Source organism: Mauremys reevesii, linkage group 2, assembly GCF_016161935.1.
Source record: "Mauremys reevesii isolate NIE-2019 linkage group 2, ASM1616193v1, whole genome shotgun sequence".
NCBI lineage: Eukaryota > Metazoa > Chordata > Testudines > Geoemydidae > Mauremys > Mauremys reevesii.
Window position 1 is genome coordinate 168,011,809 of NC_052624.1, and position 22,011 is coordinate 168,033,819.

The 22,011-nt window shown below is 40.2% G+C and overlaps 1 protein-coding gene across 1 annotated transcript in view; it reads right to left on the minus strand.

The window, feature by feature from the left end:
* Positions 1 to 22,011, minus strand: part of KDSR (3-ketodihydrosphingosine reductase) — a 45,487-nt gene that overhangs the window by 19,340 nt on the left and 4,136 nt on the right. Inside the window, exons 2-6 of the mRNA XM_039525431.1 lie at positions 17,881 to 17,970; positions 13,652 to 13,708; positions 8,767 to 8,832; positions 8,511 to 8,606; positions 3,521 to 3,712 (exon numbers count right to left, since the gene is read on the minus strand). Coding sequence (XP_039381365.1) covers positions 3,521 to 3,712; positions 8,511 to 8,606; positions 8,767 to 8,832; positions 13,652 to 13,708; positions 17,881 to 17,970 — 501 coding nt within the window. The remainder of the gene's footprint in view (positions 1 to 3,520; positions 3,713 to 8,510; positions 8,607 to 8,766; positions 8,833 to 13,651; positions 13,709 to 17,880; positions 17,971 to 22,011) is intronic.

Here is a 22,011-nt window from a genome sequence, read left to right on the forward strand (position 1 = left end):
TTCTTTCAGAACTCTTGGGTGAATGCCATCTGGTCCCGGTGACTTGTTAATGTTGAGTTTATCAATTAATTCCAAAACCACCTCTAGTGACACTTCAATCTGTGACAGTTCCTCAGATTTGTTACTTACAAAAGCCAGCTCAGGTTTGGGAATCTCCCTAACATCCTCAGCCGTGAAGACTGAAGCAAAGAATCCATTTAGTTTCTCCACAATGACTTTATCGTCTTTAAGCGCTCCTTTTGTATTTTGATCATCAAGGGGCCCCACTGGTTGTTTAGCAGGCTTCCTGCTTCTGATGTACTTAAAAAACATTTTGTTATTACCTTTGGAGTTTTTGGCTAGCCGTTCTTCAAACTCCTCTTTGGCTTTTCTTATTACACTCTTGCACTTAAGTTGGCAGTGTTTGTGCTCCTTTCTATTTACCTCCCTAGAATTTGACTTCCACTTTTTAAAGGAAGTCTTTTTATCTCTCACTGCTTCTTTTACATGGTTGTTAAGCCACGGTGGCTTTTTTAGTTCTTTTTTAGTTCTTTTACTGTTTTTCTTAATTTGGGGTATACATTGAAGTTGGGCCTCTATTATGGTGTCTTTAAAAAGGGCCCATGCAACTTGCAGGGATTTCACTTTAGTCACTGTACCTTTTAACTTTTGTCTAACTAACCCCCTCATGTTTGTATAGTTCCCCCTTTTGAAATTAAATGCCACAGTGTTGGGCAGTTGTGTTCTTCCCACCACAGGGATGTTGAATGCTATTGTATTATGGTCACTATTTCCAAGCGGTCCTGCTAATAGTTACCTCTTGGACCAGCTCCTGCGCTCCACTCAGGATTAAATCTAGAGTTGCCTCTCCCCTTGTGGGTTCCCGTACCAGCTGCTCCATGAAGCAGTCATTTAAAGTATCGAGAAATTTTATCTCTGCATTTCGTCCTGAAGTGAAATGTTCCCAGTCAATATGGGGATAATTGAAATCCCCCACTATTATTGTGTTCTTAATTTTGATAGCCTCTCTAATTTCCCTTAGCATTTCATCATCACTATTACTGTCCTGGTCAGGTGGTCGATAATAGTTCCCTGATGTTATATTTTTACTAGAGCATGAAATTTCTATCCATAGAGACTCTATGGAACATGTGGATTAAACACGATTTTTACTTCATTTGAATCTACACTTTCTGTCACATATAGTGCCACTCCTCCCCCTGCACGACCTGTTCTGTCCTTCCGATATATTTTGTACCCCGGAATGATTGTGTCCCATTGGTTGCTCTCAGTCCACCAGGTTTCTGTGATGCCTATTATATCTATATCCCCCTTTATGACAAGGCACTCTACTTCACCCATATTATTATTTAGACTTCTGGCATTTGTGTACAAGCACTTTAAAAACTTGTCCCTGTTTATTAGCCTGCCTTTTTCTGATGTGCCAGATTCTTTTTTATGTGACTGTTTATCATCTGATCCGGCCCTTACATTATACTTTTCAGTCCTCTGCTCCTGACTATAACCTGGAGATTCTCTATCATCAGACTCTCCCCTAAGAGAAGTCTGTGTCCGATCCACATGCTCCTCTGCAGCAGCCGGCTTTCCCCCATCTCCTAGTTTTAAAACTACTCTACAACCTTTTTAATGTTTAGTGCCAGCAGTCTGGTTCCACTTTGTTTAGGTGGAGCCCATCTCTCCTGTATAGGCTCCTTCCATCCCAGAAGTTTCCCCAGTTCCTAATGAACGTGAACCCCTCCTCTCTACACCATCATCTCATCCACGCATTGAGACTCTGAAGCTCTGCCTGCCTACCTGGCCCTGTGCGTGGAACTGGGAGCATTTCTGAAAATGCCACCATAGAGGTCCTGGATTTCAGTCTCTTCCCTAGCAGCCTAAATTTGGCTTCCAGGACATCTCTCCTACCCTTCCCTATGTCATTGGTACCTACATGTACCACGACCACCGGCTCCTCTCCAGCACTACACATAAGTCTATCTAGATGCCTCGAGAGATCCGCAACCTTCACACCAGGCAGGCAAGTCACCATACGGTTCTCCCGGTCATCACAGACCCAGCTATCTACATTTCTAATAGTAATGGGAGATTCGATTAACACCTGCCTTTTCCTAGAAACTGGAGTTCCCTCCCCCGGAGAGGCAACCTCAGTGCGAGAGGCAACCCCAGCACCATCTGGAAGGAGGGTCCCAACTATGGGAAGGGTTCCCTCTGCTCCCATTGACTGCTCTGCTTCCCTGGGCCTTTCTTCCTCCTCAACAGCACAGGAGCTGTCTGAGCGGAGGTGGGACAATTCTACAGTGTCCCGGAAAGCCTCATCAACATACCTCTCTGCCTCTCTTAGCTCCTCCAGTTCTACCACCCTGGCCTCCAAAGTTCGTACATGGTCTCTGAGGGCCAGGAGCTCCTTGCACCGACTGCACACGTACGCCACCCGCCCACAGGGCAGGTAATCATACATGCTACACTCAGTGCAATAAACTGGATAGCCCCCACCCTGCTGCTGGGCTTCTGCCTGCATTGTCTCCTAGTTAATGTAAGGGTGGTTTAAAGAAAGAGGTTTTGAATGTAGTTTGGTTTATAGGTTTTAGGATTTTAGGGGAGGGCCACAGGAAAGGGGTTACGGCCGGCGAGGGACTCCCGCTCCCTTCCCACTCCCCTTCTAAACTCCCTTGTGAAACTCCCTGTTAGCAGCCCCTGGTCGCAAAGCTCCCTGGTCGCTTGTGCGCGGCTTTATAAAGCCCTGGCCTGAGTGAATTCCCCGCCCACTGATTAAGGCTCAGCCAATTACCAGAGGCTTCGAGCTTTCAAACCTGCCTCCAACTGCCAGCCAGAGCACACGGTCCCTCAAACAACAAAACAAACAAACAGACTGACAAACACAAGCTCAGCACACAGCAAGTAACCCCCAAACACAAACTAGCATCCTAATTCAGTTTAAAATGGTTTTCATTGTTTTTTTTCCTTCTATTGTAACTGAAGGAGCCTACCTAACTAAGAATGAGCTGATTCTATGCCTCTCTCATGCATCAGAATACTTTACTGAGCTTCATTCAGTTATACCTGTGCAACTTTATAAACAGTAATGGGGTTTCACAGCTGTCACTGAGGGCTTAATGTGGCATTTAACTATTTGTCATTGGCAATGATGCACAAGATGGAAAGAACACAACTTGACTGTAAGAACAGTAGGCCTAGCAGTTAGAAATTTTTTTTACTTGTAAACTAAATATATTTAATACAGAAATTATTGACAAACATGGCTACTCAATGGTTTTTAACTGGTCACTTTCAGATCAGAACTGCACTTCTAAAAAAGACTGTTCATAATCTGTTAGAACCATTTTAAGGGTCAGTGTCATTTAAATAATCATAAAGGCTGCTATCTTGTTCTTAATTGGGCTTGTTGTGCAGAGGCATTTTAGTAGTATGGTATGTCAAACATACATAAGGATGCAAGAGATGCAATTTTTTTAATATCTACCAATTATGATACAAGTAGCTGAGAAATGGATAATCATACCTCCATTTGCAGAGCTTCAGCCAATCCTCGAAGAGCAAACTTGGTTGGAGAATAAGCTGTGTAACCAAATAGTCCCACCTGTCCAGCCTGAGATGATACAAACACAATCCTTCCCATTCTTCGTTCCTTCATGGTAGCAATTACGGCATGGCTTGCGTAAACACTACCAAAGTAGTTGACTGCCATTAACCTCTGTGCAAATATTATGATATTTGAATTGTACAGATACAAAATTCTTAGCGTTGAACATTTCAACAATCCATATTTACATCAGTCATATCACAGCAATCATAAGAGACTTATACTAACTAACGGAACTAATTATAGGAAGGATAGTTATATCCTGAGTTTAGAATATTATACATGCTTGAAGTGAGAATCTTGACCACACACATTTTTTTTTAAATATTTATATATATAGCCTAGTGACATTTAGTGCATTTAATAATGCAATCAGACAAGATGCTGGTCTTCAAAATAAAGTATGCTTAGCAACTTTTCAACTATTGGAATCTGATCTGAAGATAGATAAGGCGTTTTGCACCTGTCAAGGAAACAATTCATTTAAATATTCAATCATATGAAAGAATACTGTGAAGAATAAAAGTTACTAAAAGCTTTAGATAGTGTCATTGTTTTAAAGATAGGTAGCAGGAAGATAGTTTGGTGTAAATAAGCAACAGATTTTGGAGATTGTCCAATGACTGGCAGAGTAGCAAAGGGAGAGAGAAGCATGCTGATTTGTGCCTCCAACACAGTGCTATTGCAATTAACTGACAGGAGACTGGAAGATACTGAATTAATATGTTAAATATTGTTTTACAATTCATGCCTAAATATCTTTGTAGTGCTTCACTTTAGAGTACAGAACAAATATAGACTATATATGGAGGAACAAAACCATAAAGACAGGGGTTAGCTTGAGTTCAGTTAACAAACAAACAAAAAAAAACTAGCCAACCTTTTCTGGGAGTCACAAGTACGAAAAGATTTCTCACAAGATCAGATCATTTGTGACCAGATCACAATTAGACTAAACTGTAGGACGGGGTAGGCAACCTATGGCACGGGTGCCGAAGTCAGCACGCAAGCTGATTTTCAGTGGCACTCACACTGCCCTGGTCCTGGCCACCAGTCCAGGGGGCTCTGCATTTAAATTTAAATGAAGCTTCTTAAACATTTTAAATGCCTTATTTACTTCACATACAACAATAGTTTAGTTATATATTATAAACTTAGATAAAGAGACCTTCTAAAAACGTTAAAATGTATTACCGGCACGCGAAACCTTAAATTAGAGTGAATAAATGAAGACTTGGCACACCACTTCTGAAAGGTTGCCGACCTCTGCTGTAGGATAATTCAATATTCTGACCTACTAGAGGGCTAATATTCAAAGTAAGGACCAAATCCTGATCCTTACACAAAGTTCAAGTAAGCAAGCAAGCTTTGCATGGAGGACCTCCACAGGGATCAAGAATGAAATCCTCCCACATAGTCACCAAGCTCCAGAGCGGCTACAGTAGTTTAAGGGCTGCTATCATAGCTGTAGTCCCATTTTGGCCTGTGTTTGCTTAGAGTGAATCTACAGCCCATGCTCCTGCCATTCTTGTATGTCATCTCCCAATAATGGTGACTCAGAGATGCTAGAGAGCCACAATTCCCAACACACAAGAGGACCAGGGTCAACACTTGAACAGCTTTTCCATGACCAAAAAATTCTCCATCCACTTAGTACAGCAGAAACACACAAGTGACAATGCCTGAGGCTATCCACAGAGTGCAGAATTTTTCTTCATACATGTACACCCAAAGTTAAGTAATGCACTTCAGTAAATACCCCCAAGTCTAATGCCCTGCAAAAAATAAAAAAGCAGCGCCTAAATAAACTGAAACCGTCCCCTGCAGAAACAGGAGAAAGACATCAATAATAAATTTAATACAACCACTATCTGTGGTGGCTATTGTACTACATGATTTCAAGTATTTGCCTTAACTAAACTGAAATAGCAAATTAATGTACTTGAATTATACTCAAAATTGCTGATCTGCTTCCTGCATGGCACTATGAAAAGTTGTGTCTGATTTTGCAGCGTGGTTTCAACTACTTTGATTAATGAGCTAGATTTCTTCCTGGGTAACTGGTAGTAACAGACTGAAGTTTAGTTACAAGATATACTTTTGCAAATTTTAACTTAAGCTGCATGAGTCAATTTGGGTATTTACAACATAACACAAGGCCCACTGAAGTTAAGGGAAAGAGACACCCTGAATTCAGTGGGCTCTTGTTCACGTCCTTAATGTGGCAAAACAGCCTTATGAAATACATTCTTAGAATGTAATCAGAGCATATGCTCTCCTTAGGGTGTTTTTCATCTGTAGACCAGTAATCTCAACTGGAAAGTAATGAATGCTTTGTGATGAATCATATGAACACAGAAGTCTTTTACACCAAAAAAAGAATTTTTTTTTTAAGTCTCAGAGCAATGCTGACTGTGGGTGAGGATGATCAGTCATTTTCTTGGCTCAGGGCTTGTCTTCACTACAAAAAGTTAACTCAAGTTAGAACTTGTGTGCCATGCTCAGAGTCCATCCACATACACAAACCCCTGAGAATGGATGTGCTTTTAACTGAAGTTGGGTGGCCCACAAAGGGGTATATGCTATTGCTTGAGCTAGCATGACTTGTCAGCTGCTCACACAATCACTCTGGCCTCGTCCACACAAAATTTTGCCAACACAGCCAATATCAATGGGGCGGGAGGGGAGGGGGGTGAATTGAGAGGAGATCACCCTCCTCAGCAGACATAGCCATGCTGGCAACTATGAAGAAGACTGGTTCTGTCTGCATAGCTAATGTCATTCAGGGAGGTGGTGTAGCTAAGCCGGCAGAAGGAGTTCTGCCAGCTTCCAATGTGGGGATCTGCCATCATAGCAATACTAGCCAAAGCCTTATAGGGTAGGCAAGATCCTGTGTTCTGCTTGAGGAGTATTTTGTGGCTGTTTTCACCTGTGATAGTCTAACTCTAAAGGAGTTAATGCAAGTGTAAACAACTCAGGTTAACTCAGCAGTGAAGAGACATAGCTTAAGACTCTTCAAGGGTATGAAAGTCTAAAATATGATATTCTGCAAGACTGCTAACAGATGAAGGCTTGAATTATCAGCAACACAGAAGAGGCTTATCACTTTTGTATCATTCTTGCATGTCATCTCCCAATAATGGATAAAACCTAAACATAGAGCTTGTCTACACAATGCATTAGTTTCCACTAAAAGTACCCTACTGTGCACCAGCCAGATCCACATGGGACAGTTAGTGCATAACACGTTAGTGAGCACTATAATTTACACCTCTCTAGTGCAGAGTAATGCACCATGCAGACAAGCCCAAAACTGTCAAGCTGAACAGAATAGTTAATAGTATCCTCTTGGTACTAAGTGATACTATATACCCAAACAATGACTGATATACACCTCTACCCAGATACAATGCGACCTGATAGAATGTGCCTTCGCATACAACACGTTAAAGCTCTGACATGCTTCTCTGAGCAGCGTGTTAAGGGTGTCGGGCCAGGCCAGGGCTGAGAGGTTTGATAAGGGACAGAGGGTCTCGGGAAAGGTCAGGGACCCCCCCACCCTCCCCAGGGTCTGGGGGGCAGGAGCTGTGGGAGGGCACTTTTGGGGGCCCCGCAGTCCCAGAGTGGCCCAGGGGATTAGTAGGGGCCAGGAGCAGCCTGCTCTGCTTCCCTCGCCCCTGCCCCAGCCGTGTCGCTCAGGGGTGGGGTTTGGGGGAAGGGATTCCCCCCCGCACTCACCAGCAGTGGCAGAAGCGGAGCAGCCCGGCCCCAGCCCGTTCCCCTCCGCCAGCTCCCAGCCACAGTGCTCCGCTTACCACCACAGGAGAGTACAGGGGGCATCCTTTCCCCAACCTTCCTGCACTCACCTGCAATGGGAAGTGGAACACCGCTCCTGGGAAGTGGCAGAGTGGAGCGAGTTGGGGCTTCCTGCCACCAGTGAGTGCGGAGGGCATCCTTTCCCCAACCTCCCCGCACTCACCAGTGGCAGGAAGCGGAGCAGCCCAGCCCCAGCCAGCTCCACTCTGCCAGCTCCCAGCCGTGGCGCTCCACTTCCCCCTGCAGATGAATGCAGGACCTTTCCCCAGCCGGCCCCAGCTGTGTCGCTGGGGGGCGGGGCAAGGAAAGCAGAGCAGGCTGGAGCCGTGTCACTCCGCTTCCCACCACAGGTGAGTGCAGGGGGACATCCTTTCCCCAACCTCTCTGCACTCACCGATGGCAGGAAGAGGAGTGCCATGGCTGGGAGCTGGCAGGGTGGAGTGGACTGGGCCGGGCTGCTCCGCTTCCTGCTGCTGCCGCCGGTGAGTGCCCGTCAGGGGGCAGGAAGGGTTGGCTAGGGGTCGGAGTAGTCAGGGAACAAGGAAGGGGGGGAAGCAAGATTGATATAACGCAGTCTCACCTATCACGGTGAGATTTTTTTGTCTCCCGAGGACCGCGTTATATCGGGGTAGAGGTGTACTGATAAACTGCCTTTATAAAATCGGTCCTAAATTTCTCAAATCCCTTAAATTTCTTTTGTCAAGTGAAGAATTTGCTTGTAATTATTTCATTCACAAAACATAGCGGTTTCTTGTTTAGAGCTAATGATCTTCAATTTTCAGACTCTTTATGGAGTTCACTGGGATTGTCCTTTTTAAAAAAAAAAAAAAGCATGTTTTCATTTTTTTGGGGAGGAAGATACTTAAAATACCACACACTAAGTGTCCACTTGTCTCCTCTATATCTATATATAAAAAAGAAAAAACTGTCACAGCATTCAAAGTTTCAAATTGTGACTTCAGTACATATATTTTATTTTCAGCTTCCAGGACCTCGGAATAGACAGTTTACTTGATATAAATCTTGGATTAGCTAATCTTTCAAAATTATGCCCAATTATCTTTTAAAGAGGGGGAAAAAAATGCCTACTCACTTCAAAACAGCTCACTTCAAGATCCTCAAATTTTCCTGTAATTGATGTTCCAGCACAGTTTATAAGCATGTCAACTGGACCCAACTTCTCTTGAGCCTATACAAAAGTTAGTATGCATACTGGTAACAGTGAAAATATTTTTTGTACATTGCAGGAACTTAAATGTTCAAAATCATGAAAAGAAAATATATTTACTATAAATATGTAGCATACAAGGAAAAAATTCCAAAAAATAGAAAATTAATTATTTTCTTACTTGTTTAAGGACATTCTCCACATGTCCATAGTCTTTAGACACATCAACAGATATACAAAGCACAACCTAATGAAGAAAAAAGGAATGAAAGGTTCAATGATGGAACAAACAGAATAGAGTCCTATCTCTTTAAAATGCTATAAAAGTCAAATGTTTTTCTGCAAATCAAAATACGGCTTTCGAGAAGTCAATAAGAAGTTACTGAAGTGCAGGGTATTAACATCTCAATTTTACTTAAAAACAACACTATAGGTCTAATCATTTAAGCTGAGAAAATTCACTTATAAGTTAACCAGTTAAGAGAGAGCAATCAAGTTTAATAGTGTCAAACCCTGTAATTCAATTGTAGCATTTGTCAATATTGATGGTCAGATATCAATATGGCTCACTGACATTAAAAATTGCAGGCAAACTTAACAAGTAGTTTTTGCAAGTCACAAAAGTGCTTGGCTTGTTCTGTGGAGCTCTTTGGAAATTCAGGATTAACACCTATTTTAAAAATGCAATATAAAGCAAAAGAGTAAAACAGCATTGTTTTACTTAATTCCATGCTAATGATGCAGTCTCTGTATGTTAGAAACTATGCTTTTCTTTTCCACAGGTTGTTTTATCAACAGGATATTAAGCTTGTAGAACAAGTTTTGGTTTTTTTTAAACTGTATGGTGACATACATGTCTTAATTGGGGCAGTTTCAGGAACAGATTCCATGGAAAGCATTTCAATGAGTAATTCGTTAATCATACACAGTTGAGACACTGTCACATCATAAATATTTGCCACATGTGGCCTCCTTGAGGGCACTTCTCTCAGGCCTCTAGCTATCGCCTTTCTTGGGAAGGGAACCTGTTTCTCTCCCTGCAGATTAGGGATTTAGGTGCAATTTCCTCCTGCAGCTCACTTTGATCACCTTTGCAAGTCTGAGTTTATTTCAGCACCTGTCATCCTGTTTTCTGTAGGGGCAACAACAGGTTTAACCAATAACCAACCAACCTTCATAAAGCAAAGTATTTATTTAGAAGGGAAGTGTTACAGAGAAAACATATCTTGAAAGACAACAAACAGCTTATATGCATGCCTGTCTTACCAGGCGTCACCATCTTACATATGGAGACCCTGGTAGATTTCAAAGCCCTTCAAAACCCTTTCTGGAGCATCTGTCCCTCTGGGTCAGTGTCATTTCAGCGTCTGTGACCCTTCTTCTATAGCTATGTATAAACTACAAGCTAGAAGTGTGATTTTCCTCCTCATGCACACACGCATACCAGCTTGATGATACATAGCAGCGTGGCTGTGATAGCACAGATAGTGGCCGAGTACAAACCAGCCTTGAACCAGGCTTGGCCATGCCTCTGCTGCTGCTGCTACCTGTGCTACCACGACTACACTTATTTCTACTCATATTAGCTCAATCAGAGCTAGTGCAAGTACACATACACAACCAGGGAAATCACATCACTAGCTTGTAGCGTAAACGTAGCCTACATCAAGTTGGTCACTTTACATAAGTTCTTAGTTCTTTGTTTGCTGGACCTCTTGAACCTGGTCAAAACTACACAACTTCCACCAGGGAGTGATACCTCTGAAGATTTATTACTTGGGTAGCAATTCACCACCCCTCCCCCCCACAATATTTGTAAGTTCCTGATTGTTTATTCACATTTTTGGTGACTCTATTCCTCACTACCCCCAGCAAATCCATTAGTTGTCCTGTTCCAGGACATAAGTATACCCCTGCTCAGTTTAGCAGGTAACATTACAAGGTCAGAGGAGAAACAACATCAAACCCGTTTTTCATAAAAAAACAACATAAATTTCTCAGTTCTCCATAGAAAGGTGTGTGAAACAGCATTTGATAATGTAATTTTATATTTGTATAACCCTTGCTAGCACTTTTCTTTGGGGTCCATGAAGTCCACAACCTTAATCTGGGAGACTGAGAAATGTAAATAAGAATCATGGGTCAGGATTTTTTTTTTTTTGCAAAGAGCAGTAAATACATAAAATTGATAGAAACCAATTGCTATGGTTGAAAGTTAGTCAACCAGTAACTCTCAGGAAAATTGGTATTTCATGGTCCTCCATTCCACCTTGTAGGCACTGGGTTGTTGAAGGTCTTCAATTTTGGGAGCAACTCTTGGTTGAAGGGCAGCAGTGCTGTTTAGGCTCCCAATTGTAGCACTAGAGCCACCAGAAATTTAATCTCAGCCTGCTTCTTACAGCAACGCTAGCTCCTTTGCTGAACTGCCAGTGACATTCTAGTTCAACAACTTGAGACCATTCTGCCTCTCGCATTTTAAGGATGGGACTGCAAGTAGGGACTTCCGCATTCTAGTTCTGATGCTGGCCCCCTCTGTGGCTTTCATTGTCACCCAATGGTCTCTCTCAAACTCTCTCCAGGAGTTTTTAAACGGTTTTCAACAAGTTAACATCATGGCTTGGTCTAGTTATGATGTATGCAGACACACAAAGTTAACATACCATAATTGTGGAAGCTAACCATGCGTCCAGTTGGCCAGCAGTATAGATTGCATGCGCTTGTCTTCCTGTGGCCAGATTGCAATGTTTAATTTTTCTGTGCAAACAGAACCTGCTAATCATTCCTGTGTGTAAGGTTGGATTGTCTTTCCTCCCAGCATTCTGTGCAGCAGGACATCTGAGACACACTGCACCACAAGTTGCTGTTGGTACTATACACTTCCCATCTGTGCATTCTATTTCCTAGTGAGGCAGTACACAATACATGCCCAGATAGCCCCAGAAAGCACTGCTACAGAGTTAGGTGGGATGATAGGTGCGCACACAAAAACAAGAGTGACAAACAGGTGCATTGTGGAAAAAAGGCACTGTCTTGACAAGTACTGTTTCTTACAAATGAGTCAGATGAATGGATTATGTGGTTACAGAACACTTACAGAAACTAAGGTACAAAGTACAATTGTATCTGTAAAATGGGGATAATACTTAACTATCTCAAAGACTTGGGTAATGAGCCAGTTTATGTTTGTAAAACACCAAATATGTGCTAAAATTGACCAGTTTGCATACAAAATGTGCCATACCCCGTAAGAAGCCCCCACACTTATGTGGACAAGTGTCTCCTGAAAGATTTTTTTGAAATTTTAGCAATTATTACACTTTAATTTTTAATTTTAGCAATTACCCCCACACAAACAAGTCTCCACTTCTGCTGCAAGAGGCTCTTAGGAGGACATAAAGATACATACACAAGTACACTTTTTATATGAAGTGAGTTAACTATGTTTGAAATGCATCCCAAAAAGTTGTATTGCTAAACCCGGCCTTGTGGTGTGATCATGGTGGACAAAAACTGGTTATAATATTAGGGAGGATAAAAAAAAGAGGTTGAATATTTATTTGCAGGCCCACCCAAAAATTAGTAAGAAAGACTTTGGACTATTGTGCTCTACACCATCTTGCTTTCTTACAGCTGTTAATTCAATTTTATGCTTTTTTTATACGAATTTAAGAAAAAAAGCAATTGTAAAAAGACAACGACTTGTAAATAGCTGAATGCAACTGCAGGACCAGTCAATCTGTACAACCTTAATTCAGCCCTCTTGCACATACGCATTATGATCAGGGCCAGATTTAGGGGCAGGCGACCCAGGCGACTGGCTGGAGTGCCGAGCTTGGTGCTATTTGAGACAAGAAAAAATAGAATGTTTGAAGTAAAACATTTCAGGTATTCCATATGTGGAGTCATTTTTCCACTAACCTCCTAGAATGTTTGGGACCTTTGTAGAATCTCATAGAATTGAAAACTACAAACCTCCAAGAATGCTGTCACCCATGCCCTTGTGGGTATATAAAGGGGCAGGGGGTCGCCAGTCAGTCAGTGAGATATAAGAACGAACTGAAGTGAAGTTAGAGCCCGGCTGCAATATTGTGAACCTTGTTTTGTTGTGTAATTGTGAAAGTCTACTTGTATTTTAAGACTTGAAGAATGTAAGTTGTGACCAATAAAGGATACATTTAATCAGATGCCAGAGATATATTGTTATGTAGATAGGGGTTCGATAGATAAAAGAAATACTGTTACTTCTTTTGCCATGCTTAACACGTCACGTTTGATGACTTTCTAAGACTGAGGAACATAGACTTTTGCTCTCCCTAATACTGTCTGTTTTCCCCTTCAGAAGCCTTCAGGAGCTCAGTATAGGAAGCAAAAAGCTCAATTACAATCTAGTGTGCAGCAAGGGACAAATTTGATGGGAAAATATCTGAAACAGAACATAGAAGGGGTTTTAGGCAGTAGTGATTGTCTCAGTGCAGAAGAAATTGAGGCATGAAGAGTAAATGATGAAGTCCCATTATTAAGGAATTAGCAGATTTACCTGAAGATAAGGAATGAAAATGTGAGGAAACTGATGGAGAATCATCCAGTTTTCCTGGTGGTGTAAAGGAGAGTGAAAAAGAAGAAGAATGTGGCTCACATGAAAAGGAGAGAAATGATAAAGAAGAATCAGACTTACATGACGACAGAAACAGCAGAGAGAAAAATTGCACACCACAAATGGATACATCAGATCCTGCTTTATGACCAGCGATTCTAAACTCTGTCGATATTGATCGCACAATTTGAAACGGGCCAGGCAAAATATGATGTTAGCAATATCAACAGCAGTAGAGAAATCTGAACCTTGTATTTGCATCTAGACAGGTAAAATGCCTTTCAAGTTAAAATGTATCAAATATTATATTTCAAACTTCAATATTTCAGGACACAAGCATTATTTTTAATATAAGTGAGACTAGTGAAACCACCTAGTGGGGTTGGGAGGGGGAGCTCCCCCCCCTTTCTTTTTTACTGTTATGTAGCACAACCGCTTGGTATTCAGTACGCACTGGAGGCAATGATCTTACCTGTTTATCGTTAACAGAATATTTTTCAATTTCTTTCTTTGTCTGCAACAGCTTGCTCTAAAATGAATATAAAGCACGATTAAGGCACTGCAATCATGAGAATTCCTTTCTGGTATTTCACTGAAGCTAAAAACGTTTCAGCACACTAACGACTGGTATTTTAATTCTGTAAAAACAGCCCTGCATTTGGTAAATGTATGAGATCTTGCCTAAGGCTCAAAATTGCTATTTTCATTATCTTTAAAAAAACAAACTGCAGTTTTGAAACACTTTCCTTTCCCCTATTCCTGAGGTTAACATCAGAAAAAAAACATCTACAATGATAATGTTAAGACTGAGACTGAACACTTCAGTTATTTATTTAATTTAGGGCTGTCAATTAATCACAGTTAACTCAGGCGATTAACTAAAAAAAATTAATCGTGATTAATTGCAGTTTTAATCGCACTGTTAGACTGTTAAACCAACTGAAATTTATTAAATATTTTTGAATGTTTTTCTGTAGTTTTCCAATATATTGATTTCAACACCACAATACAAAGTGTACATTGCTCACTTTATATTTTTATTACAAATATTTGTACTGTAAAAATGATTAACAAAAGAAATATTTTTCAATTCACCTCATACAAGTACTTTAGTGCAATCGCTTTATCATGAAAGTGCAACTTACAAATGTGTTTTTTTGTTACATAGCTGCACTCAAAAACAAAACAATACAAGTCTACTTAGCCCTACTTCTTGTTCAGCCAATCGCCAAGACAAACAAGTTTGTTTACATTTACGGGAGATAATACTGCCCACGTCTTATTTACGTCACCAGAAAGTGAAAACAGGCATTCGTATGGCACTTTTGTGCTGGCATTGCAATATATTTACGTGCCAGATATGCTGAACATTCGTATGTCCATTCATGCTTCGACCACCATTCCAGAGGACATGCTTCTATGCTGATGACGCTCGTTAAAAGAATAATGCGTCAATTAAATTTTTGACTGAACTCTTTGGGGGAGAGCTGTACATCTCCAGTTCTGTTTTACCCGCATTCTGCCATATATTTCATGTTATAGTAGTCTCGGATGATGACTCAGCATATGTTGTTCATTTTAAGACCACTTTCGCTGAAGATCTGACAAAAACGCAAAGAAGATACCAATGTGAGATTTTTAAAGAGAGCTACAGCACTCGACACAAGGTTTAATAATCTGAAGTGCCTTCCCAAATCTGAGAGGGATGAGGTGTGGAGCATGCTTTCAGAAGTCTTAAAAGAGCAACACTCTGATGCAGAAACTACAGAACCTGAATCACCAAAAAAGAAAATCAACCTTCTGCTGGTGGCATCTGACTCGGATGATGAAAATCAACATGCTTCATTCTACACTGCTTCAGATTATCATCGAGCAGAACCCATCGTCAACATGGACACGTGTCCTCTGGAATGGTGGTTGAAGCATAAAGGGACTTATGAATATTTAGCACATCTGGCATGTAAATATCTTGCAACACCAGCTAAAACAATGCCATGTAAGTGCCTGTTCTCGCTTTCAGGTGACACTGAACAAGAAGAGGGCAACATTTTCTCCCATAAATGTAAACAAACTTGTTTGTTTTAGTGATTGGCTGAACAAGATGTAGGGCTAAATAGACTTGTAGGCTGTAAAGTTTTATATGATTTTATTTTTGAATTCGGTTATGTTCTTGTACGTAATTCTACATTTGCAAGTTCAACTTTCATGACAAAGATTGTACTACAGTACTTAGGTGAATTGAAAAATACTATTTCTTGTTTTTTACAGTACAAATATTTGTAATAAAAATAAATATAAAGTAAGCATTGTACACTTTGTATTGTGTTGCAATTGAAATCAATATATTTGAAAATATATAAAACATCCAAAAGTATTTAAATAAATGGTATTCTATTATTGTTTAATTGTGCGATTAATCTGTTTAATTGCCTGACAGCCCTAATTTAATTTAATTACATGAAGGGATTAGGAATTTGTACGTTATTGCTTTACAGGTTACTGTTTGTTTATATGATTGTTCTTCAGTATGATTTAAACACTTGGACTAACCGCATAACAAACCAACCATTTATTCCAAAACACGGAACAGATAAGGAAAATTTGAAATTTCACTTTTTGGGGTGGGGTGTGTGTGGCAGTATGAAGGTAATTTTAAATTTATCAGACTGGTCAAGATTATGCAAAAGACATTTTCAGCCATGTAAGTTACCAAACATCATAACTAGAGGTAACTGAAAAAATGCCAGTTATTTTTATGTTTAATTTCAAAGTATGCTATATGTTTCCTGATTTCCCCAGCCCTTATTTACTGACAAAAATCTGAAACCTGGAAAGTTTTTCAGTTCAGTTTTTCCACTGAAAAAGCTAGATGTTTTCTGAAAAAGTTTTATTTTTGGTTAAAACCTTTTTTTTTTTTAAATAAAAAAATGAACTCAAATAGCAAGAGATAAATCAATTCAAGGGAAAGATTTAATTAATTCAGGCTTAAATTGGTTTTTTTAATTTTAAATTATTAGAGGCCTGACAGAAAGTGTTCTCTGAATTCTAAGTATTCATTTGTCAAATCCACCACTTGTTGACAAGAATTTAAAAGGCAACAGCATAGGACAGACAAAACTGCATTGTATGATACAGTATAGTAGTATGATTCACTGCTATATTATATGATGCTCTGAAGGTCCTATCTTTTAGACTAATACAAACCGAGTCTGTAGACCAGGGGTAGGCAACCTATGGCACGGGTGCTGAAGGCGGCACACGAGCTGGTTTTCAGTGGCACTCCCACTGTCCGGGTCCTAGCCACCGGTCTGGGGGCTCTGCATTTTACTTTAATTTTAAATGAAACTTCTTAAACATTTTAAAAACCTTATTTACTTTACATACAACAATAGTTTAGTTGTATATTATAGACTTATAGGAAGAGACCTTCTAAAAATGTTAAAATGTATTACTGGCACGTGAAACCTTAAATTAGAGTGAATAAAAAGATTCGGCACACCACTTCTGAAAGGTTGCCAACTCCTGCTGTGGACTGTTAGAGTGAGTACAATAAATGCTATTTCCCAGGCTGTGCCCATACAATCACTGATGAGTAGGGTACTACCAAATTCACAGTCCATTTTGTAAATTTCACAGCCATAGAATTTTAAAAATATTGAATTTCACAGTTTCAGATATTTAAATCTTAAAATTCATGGTGTCGTAACAAAACATGAATATGCATTTGAAAACAGCAAAATATAAACATGTAAAGCCCCTAAGACTCAGTGTTTCTCACAGTGGGGGTCCCGACCCAAAAGGGAACAACAAGGCTATTGTAGGGAATCACAGTTTTGCCACTCTTACGTCTGCGCTGCCTTCAGAGCTGAGTAGCTAGAGAGCAGTGGCTGCTGGACGGGTGCCCAGCTCTGAAATCAGCAGTGCCACCAGCAACAGCACAGAAGGAAGGAAAGCAATACCATGATCCCCTACAATAGCCTTGCAACCCCCTTTTAGGTCAGGATCCCTGCTTTGAGAAAAGCTGTCAACTCTTGTATACTTTTACCCAATAGCATAGGGTACTTTTAAAATATAGTGTAAACAGGGTGACCAGAAAGCAAATGTGAATAATCGGGACAGAGGGTGGGGGGTAATAGGAGCCTATATAAGAAAGAGATCCAAAAATCAGTACCATCCCTATAAAATCGGAACATCTGGTCACCCGAAGTGTAAAATTACATAACGGATCATATTTCACAGTCCGTAACCTACTTTTCATGGCCATGAATTTGGCAGGGCCCTACTAAGGAGAACAACCTAGGATAACAGAAATGTTGGATTGTGTTCCATAAGAAACAGAGACAGAAGAATCTTTTCCAAATGAAAGAAGAACTACCAGGGAGGAAAGTTACATGTTCTTGAAAGCAACAGTTATAGGAAACAGCCTATGTAAATATAAATTTTTCCAGTCAATAACGTTTCTAAGACACATTCAGAATCTGTTTTAGTAACAAGCCAGTGACTCACTCTCATTGCTTGGACAGAGAAAAAAAAAACTCATGGGATTTTACTTACTTCAATTAAAATATTCATCAGCAACACAGTATGAAAAATTACTGCTAAACTATATTATTTTATAACACATCCCTATTTTAAACTAGACCTCTATTTTAAACACTTAAACACATTATTTAGTTAGTAAACATACACATAAAAAGTTACCTCATTTCTTGCAATCAGAGTTATAAATGCACCCTGCTTATAGCATTCAATAGCAACACATTTTCCAATTCCACTGGAACCTCCAGTTACCTAAAAAAAGATACATCATTTAGGTAATTTAATTATTACTTTGAACAGCAGCTTTACTAACAATCCATTATTTTCATCTCCCCAGCCCTACAAATCATAATTGCATTCTCAGAGTTCTTAATCATTCTCTGAAATATATCAAAGGTGACAATTAGCCTATCAAAGATACATTGTAGAAAAGTGAGTATGCAAAAAAACAAACAAACACAACCAACCAAAAAGAACACAAAACAAAAAACTAAAACAAACAGAGCTCTCTTACATCAAGGAGTTTTTCCAAATTTTCTTTTTTAGTTCAGTATTAGTTGTATATACAATTTGATACTAATATGCAATGTCCTACTTCAACCATTAATCTGAACATACCTTTAGTCGCTACCCTAGACAGGGCCGCTCAGAGGATTCAGGGGGCCTGGGGCAGGGCTGGGCCTTCGGCGGCAATTCAGCGGCGGGTCCCTCTCAGAAGGAAGGACCCGCTGCCGAATTGCCGCCAAAGAATGAAGCAGCGGCGGTAGAGCAGTCTAAGTGCTGTTGATCGCAGCTTTGTTTGTTTGTTTGTTTTTTCCCCGCCGCTTGCAGCGCTTATACTCACTGGGCAGTGCTCCGAGGCATTGGCAGCACTTCAGCGGTGGGTCCTTTACTCGCTCTGAGTCTTCCGCTGCACTGAAGGACCCGCTGCCAAAGACCCAGAGCGATGAAGGGCCCGCCGTGGAAGTACCGCCGAAAACCCGGAGCGGCTCACGGGGCAAATTGCCCCATTTGCACCCCTCTCTGGGTGGCCCTGACCCTAGACCTCACTTCCATCTGGCCTGATTTTTTGCTTGTCTCTTATCTACTGCACAAGCATTTTATTGGTCAAACTCAGTTGTAACAGACTGAACTCTGTAAAACAACTGATACAAAGGTTTCGCTAAGGAGACAAGACAGTTCATAGCAAACTTTAAATCAGAATGAATGCTGGCTGGCCAGCCCTTTAATCTATTACTATTAACTAACTATTGGATCAAATCCAACGCTGTATATATGAAGTAGCAATAGAAATCAGTTGTGCAACAAAGAACATAGTTCAACTTCGCTCAGTGAAGATGTCATCTTGACAAAAAGCCAAAGTTCAAGTGTATATACCTTCTTCGCTGTTAATTTTATAATTTAGTTGAACTGCCTAATTGTTTGAGTATAGCCATTGGGTATTTCTCTTTTGTATTTACTATTTCTAAAATTCAGTCTATTCAATGCAAATTGTAAAATATGTCTGGCTGTTCTTATTGGTCAGATATATTGAAAATTAACGTCAGGATCATTTGGGTATTTTACACATTTTTTTTAAATTAGTGTTTTGCCCAAATTTTCCTCCCACTGTAAAACAAGAAAACCGATAAGCTGTAAAACTGAGTAAAATTCAGCTCTTCCCATGTCTATATTATTTAACTTTTCAATCCCGCAACTGGGCAATATAATTAACAAAAACTTGACATTTCGAAATAGCTAGAATCAGTTACTTTTTGGGGACTATGGAAAATGTCTTTGGGATTGTTTTAACAATTAAAGCAGAAACCATTTCCCCATCACACTCCTCTTCAAAAAGACTTAAAATTAAGTATTATTAAAACTGGCCCTTATATCATTCTTTTCATCCAGAGATCTCAAAACACTTCAAAGAGAAAGAGGTGGTATTCTCCATATTATAGATGGGGAGATCACATCCCTATTTTAAAATACACCTCTATTTTAAACAATTTAAGACATAATTTAGTTAGTAAACATACAAATAAAAAGTTCTCATTTCTTGCATTCAATAGCAACACATTTTCCAAAACTGAGGCAGAGCTGAGTCAGCAAAAGCAGCAGACCTACTAGGTCTCCTGATCCCCAATCCAGTGCTCTCTCCACTAAACCATGCTGCCTCCACACCTGTCTCTACCACTACGTATAATTCCATGATTCTATAAAAAGGCTATCCTTAACTTGTGTTCCATCCCCAGAAGCAGGAGGGAATTAAGAGTAAGAATTCCTGGGTTCTGTTCCCAGCTCTGACTCTTTTATGACACTTAAATTTGCACACAAAGATGGCCATGGCCAAAAAAGTGCTAATTATCTAGATGCAAGTCATACAACTAAATGTACTGGACATGATATTTCACAAGACTGGTGTTGTGGTGGCTTTATTTTGGGGAGGGAGTGGAGTAGGAAGGGGTGTGAAGCAATCTCTGTTACTTGGTTTGAAAAAAAATAAAGAAAGAACCACTAGGCTAAATATTATTCAAAGTTTCATCAAGTCCTACAAGGTCCTTCCTGTAAGGTAATACCCGAGATATTTTAAGAACATAAGAAAGGCCGTACCGGGTCAGACCAAAGGTCCATCTAGCCCAGTATCTGTCTACCGACAGTGGCCAATGCCAGGTGCCCCTGAGGGAGTGAACCTAACAGGCAATGATCAAATGATCTCTCTCCTGCCATCCATCTCCATCCTCTGACGAACAGAGGCTAGGGACACCATTCTTACCCATCCTGGCTAATAGCCATTTATGGACTTAGCCACCATGAATTTATCCAGTCCCCTTTTAAACATTGTTATAGTCCTAGCCTTCACAACCTCCTCAGGTAAGGAGTTCCACAAGTTGACTGTGCGCTGCGTGAAGAAGAACTTCCTTTTATTTGTTTTAAACCTGCTGCCTACTAATTTCATTTGGTGACCCCTAGTTCTTGTATTATGTGAATAAGTAAATAACTTTTCCTTATCCACTTTCTCAACATCACTCATGATTTTATATACCTCTATCATGTCCCCCCTTAGTCTTCTCTTTTCCAAACTGAAGAGTCCTAGCCTCTTTAATCTTTCCTCATATGGGACCTTCTCTAAACCCCTAATCATTTTAGTTGCTCTTTTCTGAACCTTTTCTAGTGCTAGAATATCTTTTTTGAGGTGAGGAGACCACATCTGTACACAGTATTCGAGATGCGGGCGTACCATGGATTTATATAAGGGCAATAATATATTCTCAGTCTTATTCTCTATCCCCTTTTTAATGATTCCTAACATCCTGTTTGCTTTTTGACCGCCTCTGCACACTGCGTGGACATCTTCAGAGAACTATCCACGATAACTCCAAGATCTTTTTCCTGACTCGTTGTAGCTAAATTAGCCCCCATCATGTTGTATGTATAGTTGGGGTTATTTTTTCCAATGTGCATTACTTTACATTTATCCACATTAAATTTCATTTGCCATTTTGTTGCCCAATCACTTAGTTTTGTGAGATCTTTTTGAAGTTCTTCACAATCTGCTTTGGTCTTAACTATCTTGAGTAGTTTAGTATCATCTGCAAACTTTGCCACCTCACTGTTTACCCCTTTCTCCAGATCATTTATGAATAAATTGAATAGGATTGGTCCGAGGACTGACCCTTGGGGAACACCACTAGTTACCCCTCTCCATTCTGAAAATTTACCATTAATTCCTACCCTTTGTTCCCTGTCCTTTAACCAGTTCTCAATCCATGAAAGGACCTTTCCTTTTATCCCATGACAGCTTAATTTACGTAAGAGCCTTTGGTGAGGGACCTTGTCAAAGGCTTTCTGGAAATCTAAGTACACTATGTCCCCCTTGTCCACATGTTTGTTGACCCCTTCAAAGAACTCTAATAGATTAGTAAGACACGATTTCCCTTTACAGAAACCATGTTGACTATTGCTCAAGAGTTTATGTTTTTCTATGTGTCTGACAATTTTATTCTTTACTATTGTTTCAACTAATTTGCCCGGTACCGACGTTAGACTTACCGGTCTGTAATTGCCGGGATCACCCCTAGAGCCCTTTTTAAATATTGGCGTTACATTAGCTAACTTCCAGTCATTGGGTACCGAAGCCGATTTAAAGGACAGGTTACAAACCTTAGTTAATAGTTCATAACTTCACATTTGAGTTCTTTCAGAACTCTTGGGTGAATGCCATCTGGTCCCGTGACTTGTTAATGTTGAGTTTATCAATTAATTCCAAAACCTCCTCTAGTGACACTTCAATCTGTGACAGTTCCTCAGATT